General features: G+C 43.5%; 3 protein-coding genes across 11 annotated transcripts; 2 read left to right on the top strand and 1 right to left on the bottom strand.

The window, feature by feature from the left end:
- The first annotated feature begins 347 nt into the window (after positions 1-347).
- On the top strand, positions 348-10,837 carry Nup153 (Nucleoporin 153kD). Of its 8 annotated transcripts, XM_017180691.3 has the most exons (9): positions 348-745; positions 908-1,486; positions 1,564-2,040; positions 2,110-2,354; positions 2,466-6,606; positions 6,668-6,826; positions 7,881-8,045; positions 9,101-9,165; positions 10,080-10,318. In XM_017180691.3, the coding sequence occupies exons 2-9, from the start codon at positions 1,316-1,318 to the stop codon at positions 10,168-10,170; spliced, it is 5,514 nt and encodes a 1,837-aa protein (XP_017036180.1). In that variant the 5' UTR covers positions 348-745; positions 908-1,315; the 3' UTR covers positions 10,171-10,318. The 8 variants fall into 8 exon arrangements, with proteins under 8 accessions (XP_017036180.1, XP_017036181.1, XP_070144822.1 ...); XM_017180692.3 differs by lacking the exon at positions 7,881-8,045; XM_017180688.3 differs by lacking the exon at positions 9,101-9,165 and having other exon boundaries at positions 349-745; positions 1,170-1,486; positions 10,080-10,837.
- A 1,435-nt stretch (positions 10,838-12,272) lies between these two features.
- mbt (serine/threonine-protein kinase PAK mbt) lies at positions 12,273-16,227 on the top strand. Its single transcript, XM_017180718.3, has 3 exons — positions 12,273-13,836; positions 13,911-14,182; positions 14,904-16,227. Exons 1-3 carry the CDS (start codon positions 12,699-12,701, stop codon positions 15,378-15,380), a joined length of 1,887 nt encoding a protein of 628 aa, XP_017036207.1. The 5' UTR covers positions 12,273-12,698; the 3' UTR covers positions 15,381-16,227.
- An 8-nt stretch (positions 16,228-16,235) lies between these two features.
- LOC108084487 (nucleolar protein dao-5) lies at positions 16,236-26,424 on the bottom strand. 2 transcript variants are annotated; one of them, XM_017180719.3, is made up of 5 exons: positions 26,302-26,424; positions 25,321-25,467; positions 24,541-25,249; positions 17,375-17,904; positions 16,236-16,795 (listed from the first exon to the last, which is right to left on the bottom strand). In XM_017180719.3, exons 3-5 carry the CDS (start codon positions 24,555-24,557, stop codon positions 16,644-16,646), a joined length of 699 nt encoding a protein of 232 aa, XP_017036208.1. In that variant the 5' UTR covers positions 24,558-25,249; positions 25,321-25,467; positions 26,302-26,424; the 3' UTR covers positions 16,236-16,643. The 2 variants fall into 2 exon arrangements, with proteins under 2 accessions (XP_017036208.1, XP_070144232.1); XM_070288131.1 differs by having other exon boundaries at positions 25,321-25,471; positions 26,302-26,394.
- Between the last annotated feature and the right edge of the window lie 970 nt (positions 26,425-27,394).

Below are 27,394 nucleotides of genomic sequence, written 5' to 3'. Positions count from 1 at the left end.
CTAAAATAAACTAAATTTGCAACACTGATGTGCCAGCGAAAATATCGATGTTCTTATGGGTTTTAAGTTGTTAAAAAATATTAAGGCGATATGTCGTAACATGAGTGCGCGGCGAATTAAATTTAAAAAGCAATACATTTCTAAATGTTAAACATTTTTAATTGTTATTTTTATAAATAATTAAATTTTAATCGTTTTCGGGCGGTCACGTCGTTTGAATACATTTTTGTTCAGCAAAGTTACCCACCTTTGTCATCCAAATCATCCACCTGGGCAGGGTCGCATTTTCGCTATCGCACACATATCGGCAAATGCATGTGCATCGACGAGTAGCAACTCGTCACAGCATGTTACTCGCTACTTCGGCACACACGCGTTTTTCCCAAATCGTGCTTTTTTTTTAAATTAATTAATTAATTTCGTTTATACCATTTCGGCCAGCGTTATGATTGCAAAACTAGCTCCCAAGTAGATTGAGAACCGGTCCCCGCGTTCGGATGTGAAAACCGCTGGGAGACAGTGTTTTTTAAAGCAAATTGGTACGAATGCCAGAGTTCGGTTCGTGTCGCTGCGCGCGTGTATGTGTGTAGAGCGAAGAGGAGAAGCGAAGAATTGCGAAAGCAGAAAGAAGAGTGCAAAAGAGGAAGCACAAAGACAAAAGGAAGGCGATAAAAAGCGGACAGCGGCAGTCCGGCGATCAAACGAACGGCGGGACGGACGGCATGCAGCAGTCAGGAGGAGTGCGGTAAGGCGGCGGCGAAACCCAGTGGAACGGCGGCGGCGCTGAAGCAACAGCGGCGTCAGTGGCGGCGGGGGTCTCAAAATAAAATCCGATCGCATTGCCCGTATTTGGTGGCATTAAAACCGGATTCCGTTCTCAAATCCTTTTCCCGCGTTTCCATTCCAGTGTCATCGTGCAACCATATCTATCAATTCCCCTTACCCGTCAGTTGTGGCGCCAAACACAGCTCAGTTTAGTTTTTATAAAATCGCCGCGTGTGTGAAATCTCAGCAGATAGAAAAAAAATCCGAAAAGTAAAAAAAAACCACGGCGGCGTGCGTAAGCGCTCATACATACACTCGCTCATATAGCACAGACAGAGCGTGCACACACACACGCACAGACATTTACTCGCAGTGCTCCCGTTATTTGTAAAAATTTTTTTTAGTTGAGTTTTGTTGTTGTGTGTGCTGCGCTTCCTTTCGGTTGGTGTCTCTCTTTTGTGCCGTTGCTTCGCCGGCAAAAGAGCGAGAGGGACCTGAAGAGTGGAAGATTGGAAGAGTCCAGAACCCGAAACCAAATTAAAACCACATAATGTCAGACCCTGAGGATGGTCAAAAAGTGCAGCGCGGTCCTGGGACCAAAGCTAGACCGGCACCCTTGCAAGCGGCGACGCCAAACCAGTTGCATCCCTTGACGCCGTTGAAGGAGGTGCACGAACAGGAGGAAGAGGAGGAGGAGACCGCGGGAGCCAGCAACAACAACGTAAGTACAGTCGCTCACCGCTCACTCCAGAGATACCCCTTCATCCATTCGCCCCCTGCTTGAATCCGTCTTTGCAGACCATCATGGGCAAGATGAAGAAGCGTTTGAGCATTCTGCCCGCCGCGCTAAGCGGTTGGTTCTCACCCTCATCGAAACCGGATGCTGCAGCCTCCTCCCCGCAACAGGAGCTGCACCGCCAACCCAACGGATGCACCAAACGAAAACGCGGTCGCCGTCGCATCGTCCTGGCCGAGGCAGATGCTGAGGCCGACGACGTGGACGATGGCAGCGATGCCAGGGGCCTCAACTACGAAGAGGTGGCTCTGGCCGATAATATAACCGAACATGACCTGGCCGCCGAGGATGAGCAGACGCGGCGAAGCGAGTACAATGTGTTTCTGCTACGCAGACAGCGGGATGCTCTCGCTGCGACTGGCGGCGAGGAGGATGATGTGGAGGAGGACGATGTCGAGGAAGATGTGGAGGAGGAGGAATGCGACGAGGAGGACGAAGACGATGTACATGGACAGGTGGCGAAGCGTCAACGTCTGAAGGTAAGAGAGACGCCTTCATCTATTTTCAAGCTCTTTCCAAACGTTTGCTTATCCTTTTGTTTCCTGCAGATGGAGACCACTGTCAGCTTACCTCAAATGCGTCGCATGCCCTTGAGTTCATCCACGCCCGCTGCTTCTCTGGTGCCCGCATCCGTGTCTGTGGGTGGCGCTCGGAGCAATAACAACCAGTTAGCTCCACACCGTCGCACCCACCTAAATTTATATCAAAATCAGCGAAACCGCGAACCAGCATTTAACTTCTTCACCGGCAACGAAGCTGCCGCCGAGGGGACTACCGGCGATTTGCCTCAAAGGTGGGTAAAACCCTAGAACACCTTTATCTCTGAAGATTCGGATACATGTTAAAATTATATAGCCTCTGTATTGACTTTTCCATTAAGAGTAACTTTCATTTGCCCTTGCAGTAACCGGCGTTCACTGAACATACCTTTTGGGATCGTCGCCGGCGGCGGCGGCGGCGGCAGTACCATCAGCAGCGCCACTAGCCGCAACAACAGCAGCTTATCCCTCTCCAGCCTGCCCAATCACAAGCGACCTCCGCTGATGATGGGCAAACGTCCTGAGCTTCGTGACCGGAACCTTATCAATTCTAGTGGCGATCGTCAGCACGATCTCATTATAAACAACAACAATAATGTGGAGAAGCCAAGCAGACAAATTGATTTGGGTTCTGGTGGCACAACCGCCCCTAGCGGCGGAGGAGACTCAAACTCCGAGAGCGATCACGTTGAACTTAACTTCCACGACAACGGGGATGCTCACCACAACCACAACAACAGCCACTTGGAGTTTTACGGTAACCTGCAGAGTACTAAATCTCTATTCAATAGAACCAACGCCCAGCCCACTCTGCACAATTCCACGTGGTCCCTGAATTCACTGAGCAATCGGCGGACATTCAACGCATCGATATACGGCAGCACCTCGGCCCTGAGCGACAGTCGCCTGCTAAGTCACAGGGGCTCAGCAGCATCCTCCGCCAGTTCATCAAGCTCACCCTTTTACCAAGGACCCACTGCCTTTGGCGGCAACTCGGCAAATAATCGCTTCTTTAATCGCAGTTCATCGGCCGCCCCCTCCTCCAACTCCAACTCCCTGCTGGGTAACAATTCTCGCTTCAGTATGCCGGGCATCGGATCTGGTAGTATTGGCATGAAGCCAACAGAAATGCGCTTTAATAATCCTGCAGAGACAAGTGGTAGTAGCTCCGCCATATCGAAAACCACGCATCGCATCCTTCACCTGCTGGACAGGTACTCCACGCCGCTGATTGATGTCAAGCGCATGGGCAGTGTCCTCAAGGAGCACCAGAGCAGTCGCAAGATGCGCAATAGTGCGCCAGCAGGCAGTCCCTATTCTCTGCCTCGCAATTCGACGAGTATAACTGGATCCTTGCAGAGTCCTGTTGCCGATTTGGCGGAGCTGCGCTCGAACAAATTACTATTGCCCACAATGCAGCAGCTGCTGGAACGCCGGTGTCTGAACCGGGTGACTACCAACACGCGCAATTTGATGCAGATGCCCAAACAGAGTGTCCCAGTAGCGGAGGGCACTGACACAGTGGTAAAGGCTGCAACAAAAACGGTGCCATCATCGGTGTCCGCGGCGACGCCGGTTGTGGATCAACCGTCCAGCCATAGTCATCGTTCGTACAAGATGCGTTCAAAGCTCTCACACCAGGCGCAGGGGCGAAGCAAGGAGGTGCGCGAGGAGGAGGCCCCTCCACCTCCGCTGGATCTTCCCCAGATCAGTTTCCCGGACATGGCCAGTACGCCCAAGTTCGATCTGGTTATTGGGAAGACCCCCGGATCCCACAAGGCCGACGTCCCAACGACAACGGTAAGCAAGGACAACAACAGTAATACCAACAACACCTTAAAAAAGACCAACTTTCTGGTCAATCCGCAACCGATAAACGATGTTAGCCTTGCAGCGAATGGAGCAAGTGTCACGGCAGCCAAACGTAGCTTTACCTTCGAAACACCAACGCCACTATCGTTCAACTCGCAGAATACCTCTGCGGCCCAGCTTAATGTTATTAAACGTGGCTTTGTCTTCTCAGCGCCGATTCCTCTTGATGCCGAATCAAAGCAAGTAAAGGCGGCGATGAATGGCCTACCACCGCAGGGCTTCGGTGAACAATTCAAGAAATCGGGCAAAGAATGGGACTGTGATGTGTGTATGGTGCGTAATAAGGCCGAGGCTGGCAAGTGTGTGGCCTGCGAGACGTCTAAACCGGGTGGGGTCAAGGCTTCTCCAGCGGCAACAACTACTCTCTTTGAACAATTCAAGAAATCGAGCAAGGAATGGGACTGCGAGGTGTGTATGGTGCGTAACAAGGTCGAGGTTGGGAAGTGCGTGGCCTGCGAGACGCCCAAACCAAAAGCAACTGCTCTGGCAGCTCCATCTCCCTTGCCTCCGATTGTGCCCATTGGTGGAGGCTTTGGAGATCGTTTTAAGAAGTCGTCGACTGCCTGGGAGTGCGAGGCCTGCATGGTCACCAATAATGAGGCGGACAGCAAGTGCATTGCTTGCATGACTCCACGGAAGGCGGCGATGCCAACAACGAAGATTAACAATTTCCCAATGACATCGGTGTCCGGTGTTGGTTTTGGGGATGCCTTTAAGCTCAAGACCGGTCAGTGGGAGTGCCAGACTTGCATGGTGATGAATGAATCAACTGCCTTGGAGTGCGTGGCCTGCCAGACTGCAAATCCCCGTCTTGGCAGCTCTGAGCCATCCTCGAGCTCATCCTCATCTTCGTCTTCCTCGGCGTCCTCTTCAACGGCGTCGGCACCAGCCTCACCGCGCGCCGCCAACAGTGTCACCTCCAGCACCAGTTTTAAGTTTGGCTTCACCCCTGGAACTGTTGCTGCTGTTGCGCCCAAGCAGGATGCTGGTTTCCAGCAGCTGGTGGCTGCCCAAAAGACCGCCAGTTGGAATTGCGATGCATGCTTGGCCCAGAACGAAATGTCGCGCAACAAGTGCCTCTGTTGTGAGCAGCTTAAGCCCGGCAGCAGTCCCACCAGTACTACCAGTACCAAGAGCAGCGGCCTGACGGTTCCTGGAGGCGGCAGTTCGGTACCAAAGTTTACTTTTGGATTTGCCCCTGTCCAGCCATCAAAAACTGGCTTCACCAAGGAGGAAACAAAGGCAACGACGGCCACTTCAAGCACAGAGGAAACGGATGCAGCAGCAGCTCCAGCTCCGGCATCAGCTCTAACCCAGCCGTTTGCATTTGGAGCGCCACCTACTTTAAGCTCTGCCAGCTCAAGCACCGCCACGACCACCACCGCCACCATTAGCAGCACTCCGGCTTTAGGTGGCTTTAGCTTTGGTGCTCCATCTTCCTCCTCCTCGACGGTGTCCAGCTCTAGCGCCAACTCAATGCCTGTTGCCAAGCCCATGTTCAGCTTATCGGGAGCGGGAGGAACTGCTAGCGCCGTGAGCAGCACCAGTAGTAGCCAGCAGCCGGCATCCAAGACAGAGGCTTTTGGCTTTGGTGTCAGCAATGCCATAACGACGACCACCACCTCATCGACAGGCTTTTCCCTAAAGCCATCAGCAACCCCAGCGACAGCCCTACAGTTTGCTGTCATTCCAGCATCTGCTGCGGATCCAGCTCCAGCACCAGCTGCAGCTGCAGCTGTAGCTCCTAGCTTTAGCTTTGGCAATCCACCGAAAACAGTGTCAACTCCAGCCGCCGCCGGTACCTTCTTCTTTGGCCAGCCACTGGCGAGCACTTCAGCGCCACCCGCAGTCAATGCCGGCGTCAGCTCAATTTTCGGATCAACAGCAGCAGTCAGCACCAGCATCAGCACAGCAGCCGCCAGCTCAGTCAGCCCCAATAGTACTGCCGTCGTGGCCCCATCTAATCCACAGCCGTTTAGCTTTGGAACAGCTACTAAGAAACCCGAGGAGACGACAACGGCAAAGCCCTTTGTCTTTGGCTCCGGCGGATTGGGAGCAACAACGACGACGACGACGACAATGCCTAGCTTTGGCTGGCCCAGTAATGGAGCCACGGGGATGAACAGCAGCACCAGCAGCGGCGGCAGCAGTGCAGTCACCAGCACAGCGGCGGTGTCATCCTCACAGGGTATTATGATGACCCAGCCTATATTTGCCAGCAGCAGTGCTATGTTTGGAGCTCCCAGCAGCATTACCAGCAGCAGCAGCAGCAGCTCACTATTCGGTTCGACGGCCACAACAGCGGCAGCCACTCCGGCGGCTGTTAGCTTGGGTGGAAACGGAGGTCTTGCCACCGTCTTTGGAAATGTGGGTAACTCCATGGTGGCGCCCGTAGCCACACCAGCTGCAACGCTTGCGACTGCTGCCTCGGGGCCGCTGGCCAATATCTTTGGCAATCCCACGGCCATTGCCGCGCCAGCTTCATCATCATCATCGTCAACATCGGCGTTTGGAAGCGGCAGTGGAGGATTTGGACAAGGCGCTGCTGCAGCCACGACCCCGGCATTGGGCCAGGGAGGAGGATCAACGAAGCCTGCATTTAACTTTGGAGGAGCAGTAGCTGCCACGGCAACTGTAAGTATTGAATATACAATTCTAATTAGACCGAGTCCAAGCTATAATTCCATTGTGTCAGCAGTCCTCCGGTGCTCCATTCAACTTTGGCTCCAGCACTGCGGCAGCCGCCAAGCCAACATTCAATTTTACGGGTTCGGTAACGACGGCCTCTACACCGCAGGCGGGCGCATTTACCTTCACGGCAAATCCAACGGCCGGTCCTCTAGCAGCCGGCGATGTAAGTACAAAAGATATATAGATAATTGATGATGCCAAGGAACTGTACCCAGAACCCCTCCTGACCCTCTGACAAATTCCCAAAGAGGTGATCGATAGGAGCAAAGCACGACGATGTGATGCAACGAAACACCTTCATAATTCCATCCATGCAAATCTGTTAACGGTTGTTGTAGTGTCTCCTAGCTTCTCCGTCATATATTTCCTTTTGATTTTCCGTCTTGCATGCCACAAATCCATTCTAGAGTTATAGCGATAGCAATAACGATTGCGAATAACAGTCGATCAGTTCTCCTAACACACCGACAATAATTATATATTTTATATGAGCTGGTATTAAGTCAATGTTAACATCGATTATATCGATTTTTTCATCTTTTTTGGTCGATGCATTTTGTTTTAAAACAATCGATTTATCTAAAACTGTAAATAAGACCGTCTTTTTTCCAGTAAAAACCAGTAGTTAATGATACTTTTTATGATAATATTGTTATTGACACTTTATTTTTTCTTTTTTTTAATTTATAGAAATGTATTTTGTTTGTTTTTTTATTGATCTCATTGAACTTAAAAATAAATAAATGGGTTTTTGGTTTATTCGATGTTATTTTTTAAAAGATCGAAGAAAAAAATCGATGCATTGAGAATAGACTTTTTCCCAGCTCTAATATTATATTAATATTTACCTGACTGACTTTGCCTACCTTATTATTTACGTACGTATTTCGTATATTTATTTATTTGTATTTTTCTTCTTTCCTTTTCTTTTTATCTTTTTCCCCAACAACCCCAAAAACTCCCCCACGACAACGAACAAATTTCAAATCGTGCGTGTTTAAAATGTAATTTATGTATACTCCCTACTACGCAACTCCATAAATCTGTAATAACTGTACCTGTACCCTCCCTGTACTGAAAACCCCCCTATGGGCACGGGCACGACCAACTTTACTACCATCCATCCTACTACCACTATATTATGATTACCACCACGATTTCGATATGTTTATTACGATTACGATACCCGAAACCCGATACCGATACCGAATTTAAAGGCCCAGGGTATCTTTCGGTTTGGTGCTCCATCAGCGGCGGCGGAAATAGGAGGAGCGGGATTAGCGGGACCGGGAGAAGCCGCTGCCTCCACCTCCTCCTTTGCAATTGGCGGTGTGCCGCCGATGTTCAATTTAAGCTACGCAACGCCGCAAACAGAGATGCAGGTAATGCGAATTCATGGCGAGAGTTGGTCGTCGACTCGAAATACACGATATACCCGATTGCTAAGTTCTCGTATCACAAAATGCAACGATTAGTGTTGAATATACTTTGTACATTCATCATACCAGGGCGTGTCACAGAAATTTCTGTAATCTAGGCCGTATTTCAAACAGATAGTTACTTGTTTTGGGATTTTCCAAGTATAACCCAGGTGTGCCACTGAAATCGCATTTAAAGTCTTTGTAAATTCTTACTTAATCACACAGTAATTTTGGTGGTATTTCCCTGTATATTTGAAATTCCCAAAATGAAGTCAAAAACTGTATTTGCAGTTTTCTTACATTTCCATAGTTTAAGGATAAGTTTTTAAAATATCCAAAAATATTCGATTTCTTTTGCTATCTCGGTATACAAATTTCTGTGGCACCCTTGCCCAAAATGTAGAATAATATATATCATAATTATCGTGCTTTAATAGTCATTTTCCATTAAATCTACACATTATCTTCAATTCTAACTGTAACCGTAGCTGTTGATCGTACGATATTTGCATGATTGTAGCTGTAGATCGTAGATATTTCCTTGCTTACGTACATGTATGTAGTATGTAGGTGTAGTGCTTGTCAAACCTATACTCTGGCTTCCAATATTTTGCACACTTACAAAACAGTTTTGCATGCTTCTTACCAAAATATATGAATGTGTATTTTGACGAGCACTCACACACAACACAGACACACGACACCCACACACCCACAGTAATAAATTCCAATTGACACTACGAACTTATGTAGCAACTGTTGCTACCGTTCATCCTTGCGTTTCATTCACCATTCGATCAGACAGAAGATTATCTCAGTGTAAATAACCTATACACCATAGACCATTCCTAAACACCACCTATGCCCCATCACGCACAAACCACCAACTACCAACATCATCATCGGGAACCTTGAAAAAAATTTACATATATTTAAAAAAGGGCTTATGAAATTACACTTGCAAAGATAAATCAATTTTACCAAAGGCAAACAAACCAAAAATGTTTTTTTTGCAGTCCACATCGAATGCCAATGCACCGTTCCAATTTGGTGGTGCCCCAGCGCCAGCCAATATATTTGCGTAAGTAAGACAGGGATGGCGAGAGAGACACACGAGCAGGCCGGTGCGTGCGAACGAGATAGCAGACATCGAGGATCCAGGCATCGTTCTCGTTACTTTTTTTTTGTTTCTCCCTCTCTCTCTTCCACATTGAATTGGCCGAATTCAAAATCGCAATCAGACACACACACACACACAACACACACAAACAACACAGCTGCATTCTTAACCGTTATAATTGCTTTTTAAAATTAAGTAATTTGTAAGGCATTTGTTTGTTTTCGTTTATATGTTTAGTTTTGTTTTCGTTTTGTCCCCAATACAATGATCTCAAATCGAACATCAAACACACACACACACACACACACACAAACCGCGTACGACCTGTTTGATTTTTATATTATGTTAAACTCTAAATATTTTCAGCAATAAAAAAAAATTAGTGCAGAAAATGTTTGAAATTTGAATACAATATAAATATCGAATCGGAGCCAGTGGTTTTAATCAAGTTTAGATTACAAAATCCGCAGCACTCACACAGTCCACACATTGGAAATGTTCACACTTAATTGGAAGTTTATGCGCTTCCATTGTTCTTCCATATGTAAATGTTGTACTTGCAGGTCCTGGAAGTGGGAGTCCATCGACCATGTCTGAATGTCATTTCCATTCCCAATTGTCATTGTCCAAAAGTTTTGTATTTGGTATTTCTGTGTTTGCACTTTCCATTTCGTTGCCATATTACAATTATTTATTATTTTGTTCATGATTTGTGTGTGTTTGATGGCCAAAAGAGTTTGAAAAACAACAACAGAGTAGATAGAGCAGTGCACCTGCTCCGTAGTCACTCGTCCGCCCGCAGCAGATGACGTCTTCTCGAGCTCTCGAGATCTTTTGCCCAGTACCAGACTAATTAACAATTGATTCATCCACAGCTTCAATCAGCCAGCCGGCCAGTCTGCCCAAAATTCGCAGATGGTTCGTCGCAAGGTGCGTACTCCTATGCGCCGCCTGCCGCCCCGGTAGAAATGGCATCGCAATCGGCCGCCAAGGTAGCTGCTGTTCAGGCCGCCATAAAAATAAAATTGTCGAATGCGATGAAGAGGAAGGTGGAGGAGGAGAAGGAGCGAGGGCCGCAGCTGCTGGAGATGGAGCGGCTTCGAAAGCAGAGTCTGATTAACAAGTACCGTTATGTGCGGGGAGTAAAAAGTGCAGCAGCAGCAGCAGCAGCAGCACCAAGACCACCACCACCACCAGAAGTAGTCAAAACAGCAGTAGCCTCCGCATCAGCATCCCAGGTGACAGGTGTTCGACTTCCTTTTTTCAATAGGAACATCAGCATCAGAAACAACAACAACCGAAGCCAAGATGCTCCCCAGAATATCAGCTGGGAAGACAGCAACAACCGGGTGGCATCGGCCACACAACCGCAGTGGACGGGAAGTGGAACTGCCCCCGCTACTGGAGCCAATCGACGCAGTCTCTTCAAGTATGTGCGATGCGACACTAAAGCGACGACGGGAAGACGCTTCTCAACTGACTGAAACACACACACACCAGAGCCTCGATGATGTGTAACGACTTCTTGACTTGACCGGGCCACAAGGAGGAGAATAGACGTAGCCGTAAACACACTGTAAAACGTATATACACACAGCGCCACATACATATATATATATATAGTCTCTACTAATTCCTAATGATTTTTTCTTGGATAGTTCACCGTTTATGTTTAATTAATGAATATATTATAAATGTTTAAAACTCATATTTTTTTTTTTTTTTGTTGATGCTATAACCTGCTATAATTCTGTATTGTATCTATATATCTTCACATATATATACATATATATTTATATACATATATATTTATATACATATATATTTATATATATATATATGGTGTAAGGAGAACCACGCGGATGACCGGCTTTAAATTCATCCGCAAGGCTTACCATGTGTAAATTGTAATCTAATTTTATCCTTGTAGTTATTGTCATTGCAAATTATTTGTGGTTCTCCCAGGCATATACATACAGAAACACACTTTTATATGTATATATTTATATATATAAATACATGGGTATACAGTTATTGTAGTAGTCTTAATTTAACGATAATTATGTAATAATTATTTTGTGAAAATGTAAAGAAAAATAAGCGAATCGGCAAGCAAGAGTTGTTGCAAAGAGCAAGAGAGAAAATAGCGCAAAAAGTAAACTATATTATATTATATATATAAATATGTATACATATATATGTATATTTATATATATATTAAAGTGGGTAATCCTGTTTAGACAATGACAGCGAGGCGGAGGCAGGGCAGGACTTGAGGTTTAGCTGTAAGAGTTGCATTAAGTCTTAGTTCTGTTATTGATTTTAGAATTACAAAAAAAGGAAAACCCAACAGCAGCAACAACAAACAGTAATGCAAACCAACAACTATCTAGCAACGTAAACAAACAAATGAAACCTATAGCTACTGATAAGGAGAGCGAGCGAGGAGCTCGGCCAGGTGGCGACCGAACAGCGATGATGTGCATGTCCCTCACATCCACACACATATGTACACATGGCCGCGAGACACACATTGAATAAATATATATATATAAATTATAATTTTAAATTGATCATTAAGTATATAATAGAAATGGAAATCAGAAGATCAGTCTTAGAGTCGAGTAAAAGTTATCATAATGTAAATAAGTAAATATATATGCGGTATGATAATTTAAAAACAAATACACATGTGAGATGAATTAATAGCGCGGCCAGTGATGGCTTTCTTTGTTTTGGTTTTTGGGTAAATACAAATTGATTGAAATCTTCTCTAGCGCACATTTTTAATGTTGGCGCGCAAGTATATGGTATTTTCAGCACTCTGAAACTGGTTATCGATATCGGTAATACGGTCACCTCTGAAATTACTGTGGCAAAGAAATCTAAAAACTTGGGCATATTCTTCAGTTTTAAGAACACAATTGATATTTTACAAAATTATATTTGCCTAATTGTAACGTTAAATAAAATATAAAATTATAAAGTGGCAGTTGATTAATCGATAGACTCAGACGCTGAACTATCGATAGCACACAATCGACGGCTTGATAGCTCCACCTCTGTTGCTATCGATTTCGGGCAATTATTTTCTTTAGTTTATTTTTTTTTCCGTTTCTCCAATTGCGCTTGTGGGGCCGTAACCCGAGAAATGTGCTGACCCCCGGAGGAAGCTAAAAGGGATTGAGTCGGACTGGGAATCGAAACCAGATTCAGATTCTGATTCGGATTCGGATTTATAGTAACCCAGAGTCGCGTCCGCTGTGCTGTTATGCGTGTGTGTGCGTGAGAGTCGTCCGTGCTCCCTTCTTGTTTGTGTGTGTGTGTGTGCGTGTGCGCGAGATCTGGAAGATCGTCGTCTTCGTTGTTGCTGTGCTTGTTACTCTTTCCCGTCTGGAAAAGGGCGGTAAAAGAGAAGTCAACAGAAGAATCCGGAGCACGGGAAAGCGGAAAACTAGGCAATAGGTGATCCATCTATTCCAGGCGCTGGGAAAATGTTCTCGAAAAAGAAGAAGAAACCGCTGATCTCGATGCCAAGCAACTTTGAGCATCGCGTGCACACGGGCTTCGACAAGCGGGAGAACAAGTACGTGGGCCTGCCCCTCCAGTGGGCCTCCATTGTGGGCAACAACCAGATCCTCAAGTCGAGCAACCGCCCGCTGCCGCTCGTCGATCCCTCGGAGATCACGCCCACGGAGATCCTTGACCTCAAGACGATAGTCCGTCCGCATCACAACAACAACAAGGCGGACACCACCTCGCTGAACAGCAGCAGCACCACCAACATGATGATGGCGTCGCATCCCATGGCGCTCGGTGGCTCCCATACCATGCCTCCAAATGCCGCCGCCACCGCTGCCGGCATGATGCACCACATGATGCCCAGCGAGGCAACACCCGGCGGTGGTATTATCCTGCCCAAAACCTCGCACGTGGCCAGGTCAAACTCCCTGCGCAGCTCCAGTCCCCCTCGCGTTCGCCGCGTGGCCAATGTGCCGCCTTCGGTGCCGGAGGAGGAGGGCCCAACGGGTCCAACCCCAGGTGGTTTTAAGCCTCCACCATCCACGATGAGCGGCCATCCTATGCTCTATCCCAGTCAGCATTCCCATGCCAATGGAGCGGCCACCGGGCCTCTGGCCGTGCGCACGGACCAGCATCAGTACCGCGGCAACATGGCGCCGCCGCCCGGCTCCATACCGCAACAGACATCGCCCGTGGGATCTGTAGCCAGTGGCACACGTTCCACGCACTCGCACACCAACAATGGCAATGGCAGCGGCGGCGCTGGTGGTTTCCCCATATATCCCACCTCCCACCAGGCCAAGGCGATCGGCGATCAGAACCAGAATCCCCTGCATCCGCATGGACATCCGCATCCACACAATCACCTGGCCAAGTCGGCGTCGCGGGCCTCTAGTTCAAGTGGCGGAGCGAGCAGCGCCACCTTGGCAGCGGCGGCGGCCGTCCAGCAGGCGCAGCCGAAACAGGAGCAACGCCTAACCCACGAGCAGTTCCGTGCCGCCCTCCAAATGGTAGTGTCAGCGGGGGATCCGCGTGAGAATCTCGATCACTTCAACAAGATCGGCGAGGGATCCACGGGCACCGTTTGCATAGCCACCGACAAGAGTACAGGTGAGCAGTCCTAGAGCATAAGCTTGAATCTAGAAACTAGACTTAATCCTCCTTCTCCTTCTCATCCACAACAGGTCGCCAGGTGGCCGTGAAGAAGATGGACCTGCGCAAACAGCAGCGACGCGAGCTGCTCTTCAACGAGGTGGTCATCATGCGCGACTACCATCATCCCAATATCGTGGAGACATACTCCAGCTTTCTGGTCAACGATGAGCTCTGGGTGGTGATGGAGTACCTCGAGGGCGGCGCCCTCACCGACATTGTCACCCATTCGCGTATGGACGAGGAGCAGATAGCCACCGTATGCAAGCAGTGCCTGAAGGCTTTGGCCTATTTGCACTCACAGGTGCGTGACCACACTGTTGTCCCCCTCCGCCCTTCTCTACCGTGTTCTCCATTATCCATTGGCCGTTGTGATGATGGCTTTTCCTCATTGTCGGGCAGACGGGCAACTGCCCTTCGCCGACGCCTCCATCTCCGCCTCCACCTCTGCCTTTGCCTTTGTACATTCGCTTCGATTCTTTGTGCCATTGCCATTTGTGGCGCTTTCTTTGCCCTCCGCTTTCGCGACGACGCTTGGGTTTCAATTTCTAAATGTTGTCACCGTCAGAGTCGTGGTCGCACGCACAGTGGGGCGACCAGTAGAATCGCACGCCCAAAAATCTGGCAAGTGAAATCGGGTCTAGCCTCGTACGTGCCTGCCCTACCCCTAAAAAAGGGCACAGAGATTGCTCAGACTAGAAGATTTTAGTTTGGATTTTATGCTTTATTTCAATTATTTATATTTGATTATAAAGCAACGTATAAACCAGTTAATTATTGATTAATACCTTAGAAAAGATAAGATATATTTTCTTGAAAAACTCGCCCAAGCATGTGGGTCTTTGGTGGGTTAACAACCACCGCCAGCCAGGTTAACTAGGTTTCTTTTGTGCAACTTGTGTCCCACGTTGGTAATGCGATAAGTGGCTGGGAGAAAGGGCCTGCGTGGGTGGAGGTGGAAAACCGCAAACTGTGAGCAAACTCTTAACCAATTTCCCTTCTCTCTCATTGTGTGTGTCTCTTAGGGCGTCATCCATCGCGACATCAAGTCGGACTCCATTCTGCTGGCCGCCGATGGACGGGTGAAGCTGTCGGACTTTGGCTTCTGCGCCCAGGTATCCCAGGAGCTGCCCAAGCGCAAGAGTTTGGTGGGCACACCGTACTGGATGTCACCGGAGGTTATATCACGTTTACCGTACGGTCCGGAAGTGGATATCTGGTCGCTGGGCATCATGGTCATCGAAATGGTGGACGGTGAGCCGCCCTTCTTCAATGAGCCACCGCTGCAGGCGATGCGACGCATACGTGACATGCAGCCACCGAATTTGAAGAATGCCCACAAGGTTTCGCCGCGTCTGCAGTCCTTCCTCGACCGAATGCTGGTCCGGGATCCGGCGCAGAGGGCCACGGCCGCCGAGCTGCTGGCCCATCCCTTCCTGCGCCAGGCGGGTCCGCCGTCGCTGCTGGTACCGCTGATGCGTAATACGCGACACCATCCATAGTTGAAGCGACCAGGAATTGGACTTGGGACTTTGGACTCTTCTAGTATTAACAATCAGTTGATGGCAACTGTACTTAAACCCACATTCCCCCGCTCGAAACGTTGTAAAGTCATTTAAGCCAGCATATACCCGCTTTTAAGCCCACTAACCAGCACCACTTGACCACTGAGCCACTGCATCATCGAGCAACGGAGCAACAGGGCCACCGAAGACGAGTTTGCCCCCAAGAATAGCCATGTGCCTTTCACACACCCAAAAGAAACTAAAAACTACAAAATTTCATAAATGATTCCATGAATATATCCTGAGAAGTGACTCGTGATCAGTTTCGGAAGTCTGAATGTACGTTTTTATATATTGAATGTTGCTCTCTTCTTGTTCGCCCTGTTTGCATTTTTTTTAAATATACAAAAAGCCCATAAAACATTGTTCGAATATATACATATATACTTATACAATATAAACGCTAAGAGAGATATGTTAAACTATATAGATATATATGTATTTACCCATATATTTTTTATAAAAACAAACCTAAACCTAAGCGAAGCGAAACAACGAAGGAATGGGAATCGAACGCGAAAGCGAAAACGAAAGAGACAGAACTCGAACGGAAGAGAGAGAGAGAGTGAGAGGACATCGAATTAAAAATACTATTTAGACTTGACTCGATATATGTATATTCAAATGAACTAAATATATATATACAAAAAACATTCCCAATTTTGAAAATTATAACTAGATCCTCCTCCGTTCTGTTTTTCGATATGTTTTTTTTAATTCGGTTTTTAACCCCGTGTAATTATAATTTAACGAATAAACAAAAATGTATTTGATTGAAAGGCGATTGCTTTGATTTTGTGATTTTTATTACTGGTTGATTGGTTGATTGATTGATTGATTGATGATTGTGAAGAATACATAATTGTGCCCAGGCAGAGATAGTGCTCCATATATCCATATATCGTGGGATATATGGGCGTATCTGATCCTGGGCATGGAGGATGGGGCTGGGATCGTGTGTGAGTGTGTGTGGGTGTATGGATTTTCAGTGTGCCTTTTGTGTGTGTGTGTGTGTTTTTTTTTTTGTTTGTTTACAACATAAAATTACAAATATATTACATACACAAAAAATCAATTGCGAACTAAAAACTAAAGGGCAGATCGGGCTGCCAAATAGCTAGCCATATGATTCAAAGGGATTAGAGGGGCAGGAGCTGGATAGCTGGGATAAGGGACGGGTTCAGTTCAGAGAACCGGGATTCAGTTGCGCTTCCGCAGGGCCAGACGGGCACCGATGGGGCGCTTGGGCTTTGTCTCCTCTTTTTGCTGCTGCTCCGACTCCTCGGCGGCGGCATCCTCCACAGGCTCCACGGGCGTCGCCTTGGCGGGCTTCGACAGCTTGCGGCGGCTCACTACAAAAAAAGGTGTACATTTTAAGTCAAAAATAATTGATATGAAAAATTTAATTAATTAAAATTTAAAAAGAAAATCGATTGTCGATTAAAATCAATATGATTTCTCTATATTTGTTTAACGCTGCTAACTAAAACTTCTATTTCTTTAATTTTTAGTACAAGTCAAGGTCTAAATAAATATTGAGAAAGTGTGCCTCAATTAACAAAAATTTTGTAACATTTTAAAAATCGATTATATCGATAAAATGTTCGTTTCTTCATGTTTTTCATCATTAAATGTTCACTAATCTTTAACAATTTATTAATCAAAGTTAAATAAATACATTTTTAAAGCTAAAAACAAAAAATCGTTGGCAATAAAAGAAAAACTAAGCATTTATGAATTATTTATCAGAAGCTATCGATTATTAAAACGATATTTTTCGATATTTGTTCAATATAAATTAAACTAAAAAATATCTCCTAAATAAATAAATACAATCTCATTACTAAACCTTGATAATATTTGCTCTAAACATAGTATATAATTTTAAAAATATTAATTCAATAAATAAATTAAACAATTTTTCCACTCACATGCCGAGTTGCCCTTGTAGCCCTTGGCGGAACTGGATGCTGGGGCAGGTGCTGGCGCGGCCGCTGGCTCCTCCTGCTCGCCAGAGGAGTTGGACTCGTCGCTCTTCTTGGCCGGCTTGCTGGGACTGGGCGGCTTCTCGGCGCGATGCTTCTTGGCGTTCGCCTGGCGACGCTTCAGCGAGTTGAGGAAATCATCGTTGGAGCGGAATGGCCGGATGACGGGGCCGACCTTTTTCGGTGCCTCCGTGGTGGTGCTGGTGGTGGAGCTGGCAGCAAATGCCGCCTCGTCACCATCCTCGCCCAGGTTGCCATGCTCGCCGGCCTCCTCATCATATTCCTCACCCTCGCCAGCACCATCGCCCTGCGCCGGTGCCGGTGTCGTCGTGGTGGTAGTCTTGGCCGCCTTGCCCACGGGTCGGCGCAATGCAGCAATTCTCTTCGCTGGCGAAACGGCACCGGCGGCTGGACCACCCTCCTCCTGGGCAGTTACCAGGCTGTAGCACAAGGTGCAGACAATGAAGAGCAGGCAGCTGGAATAAACGGAGCAGGAAATTGGTTGATAAACAAATATATATAATAGAGAGATATTTGTGGAATGTTTTCCTAATTATACCATTCTTTGCTTTACTCTAACACTTCGAGGTTGTTCTGGACGTAAGGGAGGAGCTGGTGAATCCCCGAGGCAAGGCTGCTGCTGCTACCACAGCCTTAGAGCTCCAGTCTGGTTGGACGGGTTATGCCAATACAGAACCTGAAGTCGTAAATACCCGAGGTGTGCTGAGGCCACCTCCAGAGGAAAGGAGAGGGAGGGATGCCAAGGGAAACTTATGGAAATATACTCATATCATATTTGAAACGATTATAGATGCCGCCTCAATTAATTAGACATATATTTCAGAATAAATTTTGGGTAAATAAAATCAAAATTTGATTTCCAGTTACAGATAAAAAATAAGAAATACGAAAGAGCTGAGTGCTGAATCCATAATTAAAATATATTATATATATCCATAAATTACCGTGAAAACAGCATCTTATTCAACCCTCTAGTGTAAAATTGTGCCTCAAGGCACTTTTTGGAGCCAGAGGATTAAGGAATTTTTTAGGGTATTCATTCATTAAATTTTAATTAAAATATACTTCATGAATTAAGCCAAAATCTATGAGTTTGTTGGGTTTTCCCGCTGCCTGATGCTGCTGATATTACTGCTGGGGGAGATGTGCTAACAATTATTAATGTGTAAAGGTCAGGCAAACGGGTTTGTTCACTTTCGATTTCGATTTCGATTTCGATTCGGATTTGCCTTAATGCCTTAATGCCGAATTCGAATGTTGCTCCGTTTCTGTTTCTCGATGTCTGTGACTGCCGCCTGCCTTGCCTGTTTTATTCAGTGAGCTTTATGCGGTGAGTCAATTGCTCATATTTTATGCAAAACAAAAGACTTGGGCAGCGAACTCGTTTTGAAATTCTTTCCTAGGCTTTCAGCGGCGACATGGAGACGGCGCGACACATACACACACACACACACACACACACACACACACACACTCACATGGCAACGGCATTAGAGAGACGACGCCGGGGTGGCCAAAGGAAACAGGTGCTTATGCAAAAGGCAGTCAAAGTGGCAAGCAAACTGGCAAACCAGTTGACGGCAGGCAAGGCAGAATAAATTTTGTAGTGATCGCGCACATAGCACCAAGCAGCCAGCTATCTAAGCACTAAGCACTAGTAGTTGGCTAATAACAGTAAAATCAGCTCTAAGCCCAAGTCAGGTTTTATTTTTAGCACCTATTTTGATATTTATATTCCATTTCTTTCTCTCCGGCTGCACTTCCTCCTCCTCCTCCTCCTCCTCCTCCTCCTCCGCTTAACAATTTTTGTTTTCTTTTCTTTCTTTGTTTTTGGGGTCAGGCTTTGGCGTTGGCCCAGTTAATGGTATTATGCAACCCAAGCAGCAAAGGTGAAAGGCGTGGGCTCTGGCGCACACTCCCCCGATTTTTAGTGGGTGCGTGCCTGGCATCTCCAAAGTGCCAGAGCTGGAGAGGTCCCAGCTCCAGCTCCAGCTGCAATCGAAATTCACATCACAGCTCTGCCATGATCAGGGGCGTTTACTGGGAAACGTTTTGTTCAGGGGGAGCTAAGCAGATAAATCCTTGTACATATTTTTATACCCTTGCAGGGTATTATAATTTCAGTCAGAAGTTTGCAACGCAGTGAAGGAGACGTTTCCGACCCTATAAAGTATATATATTCTTGATCAGCATCAACAGCCGAGTCGATATAGCCATGTCCGTCTGTCCGTCTGTCCGTCTGTCCGTCTGTCCGTCTGTCCATCTGTCCGTCTGTCTGTTTCTACGCAAACTAGTCCCTCAGTTTTAAAGCTATCTGAATGAAACTTGGCATATAGTCTTCTATATGCTCTCACTGCTATATATGTCGGAACGGGCCGGATCGGACGACTATATCATATAGCTGCCATACAAAGGTTCGATAAATTTTTAGAAAAAAAATTATAACTTCGGTGTTTTTTAATATTTTTGCATCATTTTTGAGATATAGCCATTTTATATTATTCCAGATTTTTGGTAAAAATTTTATGAAAATCGGACAACTATATCTTATAGCTGCCATAGGACCGATCAGGAAATTAAAGGAAAAAAAATGATAACTTTGTTGTTTTTCAACGTATTTTCATCTACTCTGAGATATAAGCTTTTTTTATTATTGTAAAATTATGGTATAAATTTCATAAAAATCGGACAACTATATCATATAGCTGCCATAGAAGCGATCGGTAGATGTAGAGAAAATGTAAGGCTGGGAATGTACAACTGTAACTGTCAAACTGTAAACATAATAAGTATAGGTAAAATGTAATGAAACTCTGTTTTGTCTGTGTTTTAAGCATTTAAATTTATAATATAAATATCAAAACCAATCTGCAAGGGTATACAAACTTCGGCGTGCCGAAGTTAGCTTCCTTTCTTGTTTTAAATTTAATTTTGATGCCACGGAATTAATTTATAAACTAATAATAATTATTTGTATAAGAAATGGAAAATGCAATACAAATTTTTAAATTTAAATTAAGACATTATTTTCATAAAAAATCATAGATATTTCCTCATTGAAAGCAAAAGCAATGCCTTGGTCATTTCAAAACTTAAAAAAATGTATTAAAATCTAATAAAATGAAACAAAAGTTTTTAAATATTTTATTTCTATTAGAATAACTTAAAAAAAGGTATTAAAATCGACTAAAATGTAACACATTTTTTTAAATATATAATTTAAATTAGAAAACACTCATTAAAAATGAAAACCAAGGTCTAAGTCATACCAAAACTTACAAAAAAATATATATTAAATGCATTTAAATCTAATAAGATGTTTTATATATTTTTTAATATTTTATTTCTATTAAACATACAATCCATTTCATAGGTAACAAACCTTAAGAAACACCCACATATCATTCTAGAATGACATGACAATGACAAACTATAGATAATAATCCTTTCCAGATGAAATTATAGTTTCCTCCCCACAGAGTCTCTGTGCCTTCAAAGGAGCCTAAGCCCAGGCATGACATTTGCCCCAAAAAAAAAAGCTTCTTCTTCGCTTCTTTGCAACCGGTTCTGGCTTGGGGATTGGGCCTTTATTGGCCAACGGGAGACGAACGCCAGTCCACACCCACAACCAGGACAGGTAGACACGCGACGATCTCTGGTAGTGGGCCTGGGGTTTGTAAGCAATCGTCTGTCAGCCGGTTATATAAGCCGGCATTAGTTGCAAATTTATGATAAGCATTGCGTCGGCGAGAATTTCGTTTTGAGGTAAGGCGGAACCACTTGCTAAAAGCCGCCTCATCATCATCATCATTATCATCATCATCATCACTATCATCCTCACCCTCCTCATTGTCTTCTTTGAGAGCTTGGTCAACAAATTGATTTGACTTTTAATTTATCGCTTTTCGCTTTTGTTTCGTTCCGACTCTAGACTTTAAAAACCACTTAAATTATTTATTTTTTTTTAATTTTTTTGCACATCTTGTTGGATCTTCTTTGGAGTTCTTCAGTCTGAATGGTATGGCGTCATTGGGCCTAGTTTGGGTCAACCAACATCCGCCAATTTAAATTGATTTGATGGCACATTTGCCTTAGAAGAGTATTTAATGTGATTTAAATTGAGGTTATAATACTTAAATTAGTTTAAATTAGTATCTGAATCAAATAAATAGAGTTTAAATGAATTTAAATTAGCTTTAAAACTAGACTAAGCTGTCTTACTTTGTTTCTTGAATATGTTTTAAAGCTCAAATTAAGCTTAGCCGAACATAATGTTTCACTCTAAGACGTGTCCTGACATGAACAGATTTATGCAAAATCATTTGCAAGAACGAACAGGAAAGGCAGGGTACGAAAGAATAACTTTTTTGAACCTAAAACCAAAAGTTTGAACATTAATATGAGAAATTGAGGAACTAAACCTTAAATACAACTCAAAATAATCTTGAGCATCGCATTTCCTGAACTTTTTACGAGACAAATCTTTGCTTAAACCATAAAAAATACAATTTGATGTTCAAAACAAATGCTAATGGCAAGTTCAAGATGATCATCCACATCAGCTTGATCTTGGCTGGAACTCTCTAGCCACTCTCTGGCCCAGTTAAGCCCGACCGGGCACGTTTACTAATTGGCCAGGTGAGTAAGTAGCAGTACATGCACCTTATGGCAGGTTTGTGTATGTCAGTTGCCACTTATTACAGGCCAAACGTGCACGAAATTGGATTCCGATTTGGACTCAGACTCGGGGAATTGGATATTCGATGGCTTTAACTGTATTTTATGGCTTGGAAAAGCACAGAGAGAGAGAGAGAGGGGGGAAAAGGCAAAGTGGCTTAAGGCAAGTGGGTTCAATAACGGTGCATTGTGTACCAAGTGGCGGACAAGTACGTGTTAGCTGCTGACTGCTGGCTGCATGCCAAGTGGAGCGAGTTCGCTGCTTAAGTCTTTTGATTACTCGAGTTCGCTGCCTAAGTCTTTCGTTTTTGCCGCGGCATGTGCTTACATTGAATTCGCTTTGGCCCATGAAGTGCATTCATCACACACATACAGTGTGTGTTTGCTGTTTTTTATTTTGCGATCTCAAAAGTCCTTGAATCTTGCGTATTTCTTCTCCTACTTGCGTACATACATATATAATTTCGTATATATAGTATCTGCCGTCTTATTTATTTTAATTTTATATATATATATATAATAATTGCATAATTCGGCGAATGAAATGGAGCGTACGTAAAGCCAAGTCAGTGATATTCGGAAAAGGCGAAACTAAACCGAAATTCCTGATTTTGCCGTCAACCTGGCGCTTGTTACCCCTACCCCTGATGCTCCCCCTTTTCCCACCGGTGATTAATTCCCGCATACAACGCAGCGATTAACACACATATTACACACCACACACACACTCGTATTTATGCAGATATTTCTCTGTGTGTGTGTGTGTGTGGTGTGCCTGTTGTCAGCTCGCATTAAAAATGCAACCGTTAATTTATAAGACAACCACAACGGCAACTACGTCTGGTAATTAATCCAATATACTTAATTTGCAGCCAAGCGGTGGTGCAGCTGCTGGCCACACCGAGAGAAATTTAGGCTAATAGGTTACTTAAACCAGTGGAAGGAAGGAAATCTATCTTAGCTGACAATGCTTTAATTTCAATGGGAAAAGCTTTTTATTATCAGCAGATTAATTTTAGAATTTTTGAAAATTTTCTAAAATTTAAAAACGAAATAATATAATAATAATATATAAAAATATATAATATATAATATAAAAATAAATAGGTGTCATTTTTTTTTTTTTTAATTTTTGGGAAAAATTCAAATTGAAAAAATCTATAACTAAGCCAAAAATGCATTAAAATCAATTTGGAAAACAGTTTTGTGTTAGTTTTTATAAGGTTAATAAATATAAGATAACTAAATATAAAATAAAAAAAAAAAAAATTATATTTTTTTCCCCAATTTTTGAAAGTTTTAACAATGTAACACTTTATAAAATTTTCAAACATTTTTCGCTTGTTTTTTTTTTTTTTTTTGTTTGGACATGGCTAGATCGACTCGGCTTTCAATGCTGATCAATAATATATAAGACTTATAGGATCGGATATGACTCCTTTACTGAGTTTTAAGAACAAAATTATAAATATGTATTCATAGAGTTTGTATTTTAATTATAAAATATATATATTATAAATTATTTTAATATTTATTTAATAGTTTATTTTATTTTATTTTAATTAAAGACCATTTTTTAAATCAACATTTTTTAACGGTGTAGCAGAGACAGGAGACTGCGACTGACAGCAGAAGAATAAGAGGAGCAGCATCAGCTGGCGGCGACCTTGAAACGTCACCACCACAGATCACACATGCGAAGATCTCTGCCCCCCCCTCCCGGAGATTTCCCTCCTCAGAGATTGTAAACGAAACCACATAGATCGAAAACCGCCTGGGGAGTTAACTTTTGCCATTTCTTTGCCGGCAAAATGCCAGCTCCACATCCACAACCAAGTCCCGTGACAACTTCATCAGCGGCACAGTCATCGTCATGATGACCAAACTTTGGCATTTGCGGCTTCGCTTTTTACTAGCTCAGTTCCAGTTTGGAGCGGCTGCTGCGCCGGCGTGTTAAAGTTCAAATTGGCATTAAGCCGAAGCTTTACACCTGCACACCTGTGACTGTGCTGGTGCCCCAAAAAGGTTGCTGCCTGCCACATGCAACGCCAGCCAGGCGATTGGTTATGGTTGCTTTGAAGTGGAAAATGTCAAGCTAAAGCTGGATAAAAAGGAGAGCTTGGTAGGGAAATCCAGAAGGATCTTTTGAAGGAAAGGATTAGTAACTTATAAGTTGGAAAACAAGGAAAACTAGTGGAAACCTTGATTCAAAAATTAGCTAAGCACTCCAAACTTCTTATTCCTGGTTTAAATTTAAAAAAGGAAATGATCGCCATCAGTCTCTTTGTAGATTTCAAAAATATTTTAAAAATTAGCAAAACTCTTAATGTCACTCGAAAAAAAATAGCAGAAGTAGTAAGTTCTCTAGCAGATATATCTAAGATCATAGATGGACTCTTTTGCAGATCACTCACATGTTGAAGTACTTCATTTTGTGTGGGTTTTTTTTTTATATTAATAATTAATTAAATTTGTGTTTAAAACGCGCGCGCTTGTTTTAAAACTTAAACTAGAAAAAAAACACTTGTTTCTTTGAAGGGAGACGACGCTGGAGGAGGGTTCGTTTTGGTTTTATTTCTTTTTGTTTCTGTTTTCTTTTTTTTTTTTTGGAACGGAAACTATTGGGAACTGGAACTGGGAACTGACTGGCCACGATCACGATCGACTTCTAGAGGCAGACTGAACGTTACTTATGCCGTGTGCACAGAGTTAACCTACGGCCATCCAATATATTTTTGTGGCAGCGACGCCGGCAGCGGCCGAGCAACAGGTTCAGACTCAGACTCAGACACAGAGACCGCCCTGCACCTCCAACCTACTCCGTTGTGGCCGCCACCTTCTCCTCCTCCTCCTCCGCCGCCGCCGCCCCCTTTGCCAGCGTCACCTCCTCCATCACCACCGCCTTCGCTCTATCTCTATCTCTCCGGCAAAGCCAAAGCCAAAGCCCCAATCTATGCTATGTGATCGAGAGTGCAGGAGCACTTCTGGTTTTTTTTTTCATTTTCGGAGCCAATTTGTCACGGGCCTGGGCTCTGGTTATGACAGGTTTTTCGAACTCCACTCCGAATCCGAGCCAGGCCCAGCCAATCCAATCGAATCGAATTGAATCCAAGCCACGTTCGCCTGCAATTTGTATATTTTATTAATTAATTTATTGATTTTGGGCCAATTGTTGTTTTGGCTCTGTGCCCGACCTGGTAAATCCCGATCCCCAAGTCCCTCCTCGATCAGGCCCTCATCTCTGTCCCGCATGTAAGCTTGGAGGAGTCCAAAAACAGAGCAGCCCCAGCTGACGGATTTCGCTTTAGATTTAGGTTTTAAACGATTTTTGGATACTCTTTCTGGCTTTCAGCGGGAAGGAAAAATCGTAATAAGTTTTAAAAAAATTATTCTGAATAAATATGAAGGCCACCGCAGCCAGTGCTCGGTAATTTAACATTAAGTTTGTATGCTAAGCTTAATTTGTTAAATATATAAATATGAACTATTTGATGTTTTATTTAAGAATGATTAAGTTTTCAATAGCAAATCTAAATATATAAGACTTAATATACCATAAAGGAAACTTAAAAAGAGCTTATAAATTATAAATTTAAATTAATTTATTTTATATGGTCATTTTTTGAGCAAAACCTTTGTATTTTAAATATTATAACAGCCAAAAATGCATTAAATTAAATTCGGAAAGTTCTGTGTTAGGTTTTATAGGGTTAATTTGTATGCATAGTGAATTTAATACGTACTTAAATACAAAATTTTGTCAATTCTAACGATATAACCCCTTGTACAATTTTGAAGAAATTTTGTAACTTGTTTTTGATTTTTTAAGAAAAAATCTATAACCAAGCTAAAAAAGCGTTAAATTCAAAAAGAAAATCTTTTCTGTGTTGGCTTTTAAAAGGTTAACAAATCTTTTTTTTTATGTTTGAAAAATAAAAAAAAAAAACATTTTTAAAATCTATAACTAAGCCAAAAATGCATTAAATTTATTTAGACGGTTTATTAATCTATTAAATTAAAGTATTTTTTTACTTTCATTTTTTTTTTTTTTTTTGCAATCTTTGACAATTTTAACAATTTCATAAAATTAAAAAAAAAAAAATGGAGAACATTTTTGTTTTCTTAGAAACTTAGCCAGATCGACTCGGCTGTTTATGCTGATCAAGAATACATACGATTTAAAGGGTCGGAGATGATTCCTTCCCTAAGTGGCAAGTTTCTAAATAAAATTATATTATCCTTAAAGACTGTAATATAGAGGAATTTTATGAAATAATAATAATAACATATATATTTGAAGTTTAACTCAAAAGTAATGTTTTATAGCTGAAAATTAAATGTTTCAAATGAAATTTCATTTCCATCAAAACCAGGTACAACATATTCTCTCTCAAAAGAATATGTAAATATTAAATCGTTCTACATTAAGTTATATTAAAGAGTATATATACTTTTACTTTGTGGTTGTCTCAAAAATAAAATAAATGCTTTACTTTATTTTTGAGACAACCACACAGTAAAAGTATATATATATACTCTTTAATATATGTAACTTAATGTAGAACGATTTAATATTTATTTATAGAATTTAATAGTTTGAACAATTTAAAGAAATATGGTTACCGTTGTATTATAATTTATCATTATTATAAAATAATATTCATAATATAAAATAGTATATGCAACAATATAAGATGGATATTTTTACTTGCAGCCTTAAAAATAATATTATTAAACAAACAAATTAATCTATATTTAAAGCTCTTGCCGCAGACGAGGAAGTCTAGAAGCCACCGCTGACTCATTTCGCGAAAATCTTGGCCAAAACGGCATGATGGCTCCATCCGAACAGGTGACTGGCTGACAGCAGCGGCTATGTGATGTGGTTCACCTTGCCAGCGGACTCTTGGGCAGTTCCCTGCCATTAGCCAATGCAAGAAGTACGAATACTTGGAATCTTATCAGCTGCTGGAGCAGCAGCAGCCGCATCCATCCAAGAGATTCCGGGGGCGAAAGCCATGTGGTAGTGGTGCTGCCTGAAGCCACTTCAAGGTATATTGTTGGCTCCAATGAGATGGCACCAAATTAAAAAGCTGTAAAAACCGATAAAGCCAGAAATATTTATGCATATATTTTTGGTAGGTTCGTCTGCGGCCTTGAACTGATTAGCTATCCATGGAGCCGCCGGGTACAAGAGATGATCAGCAGATGACGGCGGTTAATAGGTGACAACGCTTATGGCCGCTAATTAATCTTCCACGCCCAGCT

This window comes from Drosophila kikkawai, chromosome X (genome assembly GCF_030179895.1).
Source record: "Drosophila kikkawai strain 14028-0561.14 chromosome X, DkikHiC1v2, whole genome shotgun sequence".
Classification (NCBI taxonomy): Eukaryota; Metazoa; Arthropoda; class Insecta; order Diptera; family Drosophilidae; genus Drosophila; species Drosophila kikkawai.
This window is presented reverse-complemented; position numbering and strand designations above follow the sequence as displayed.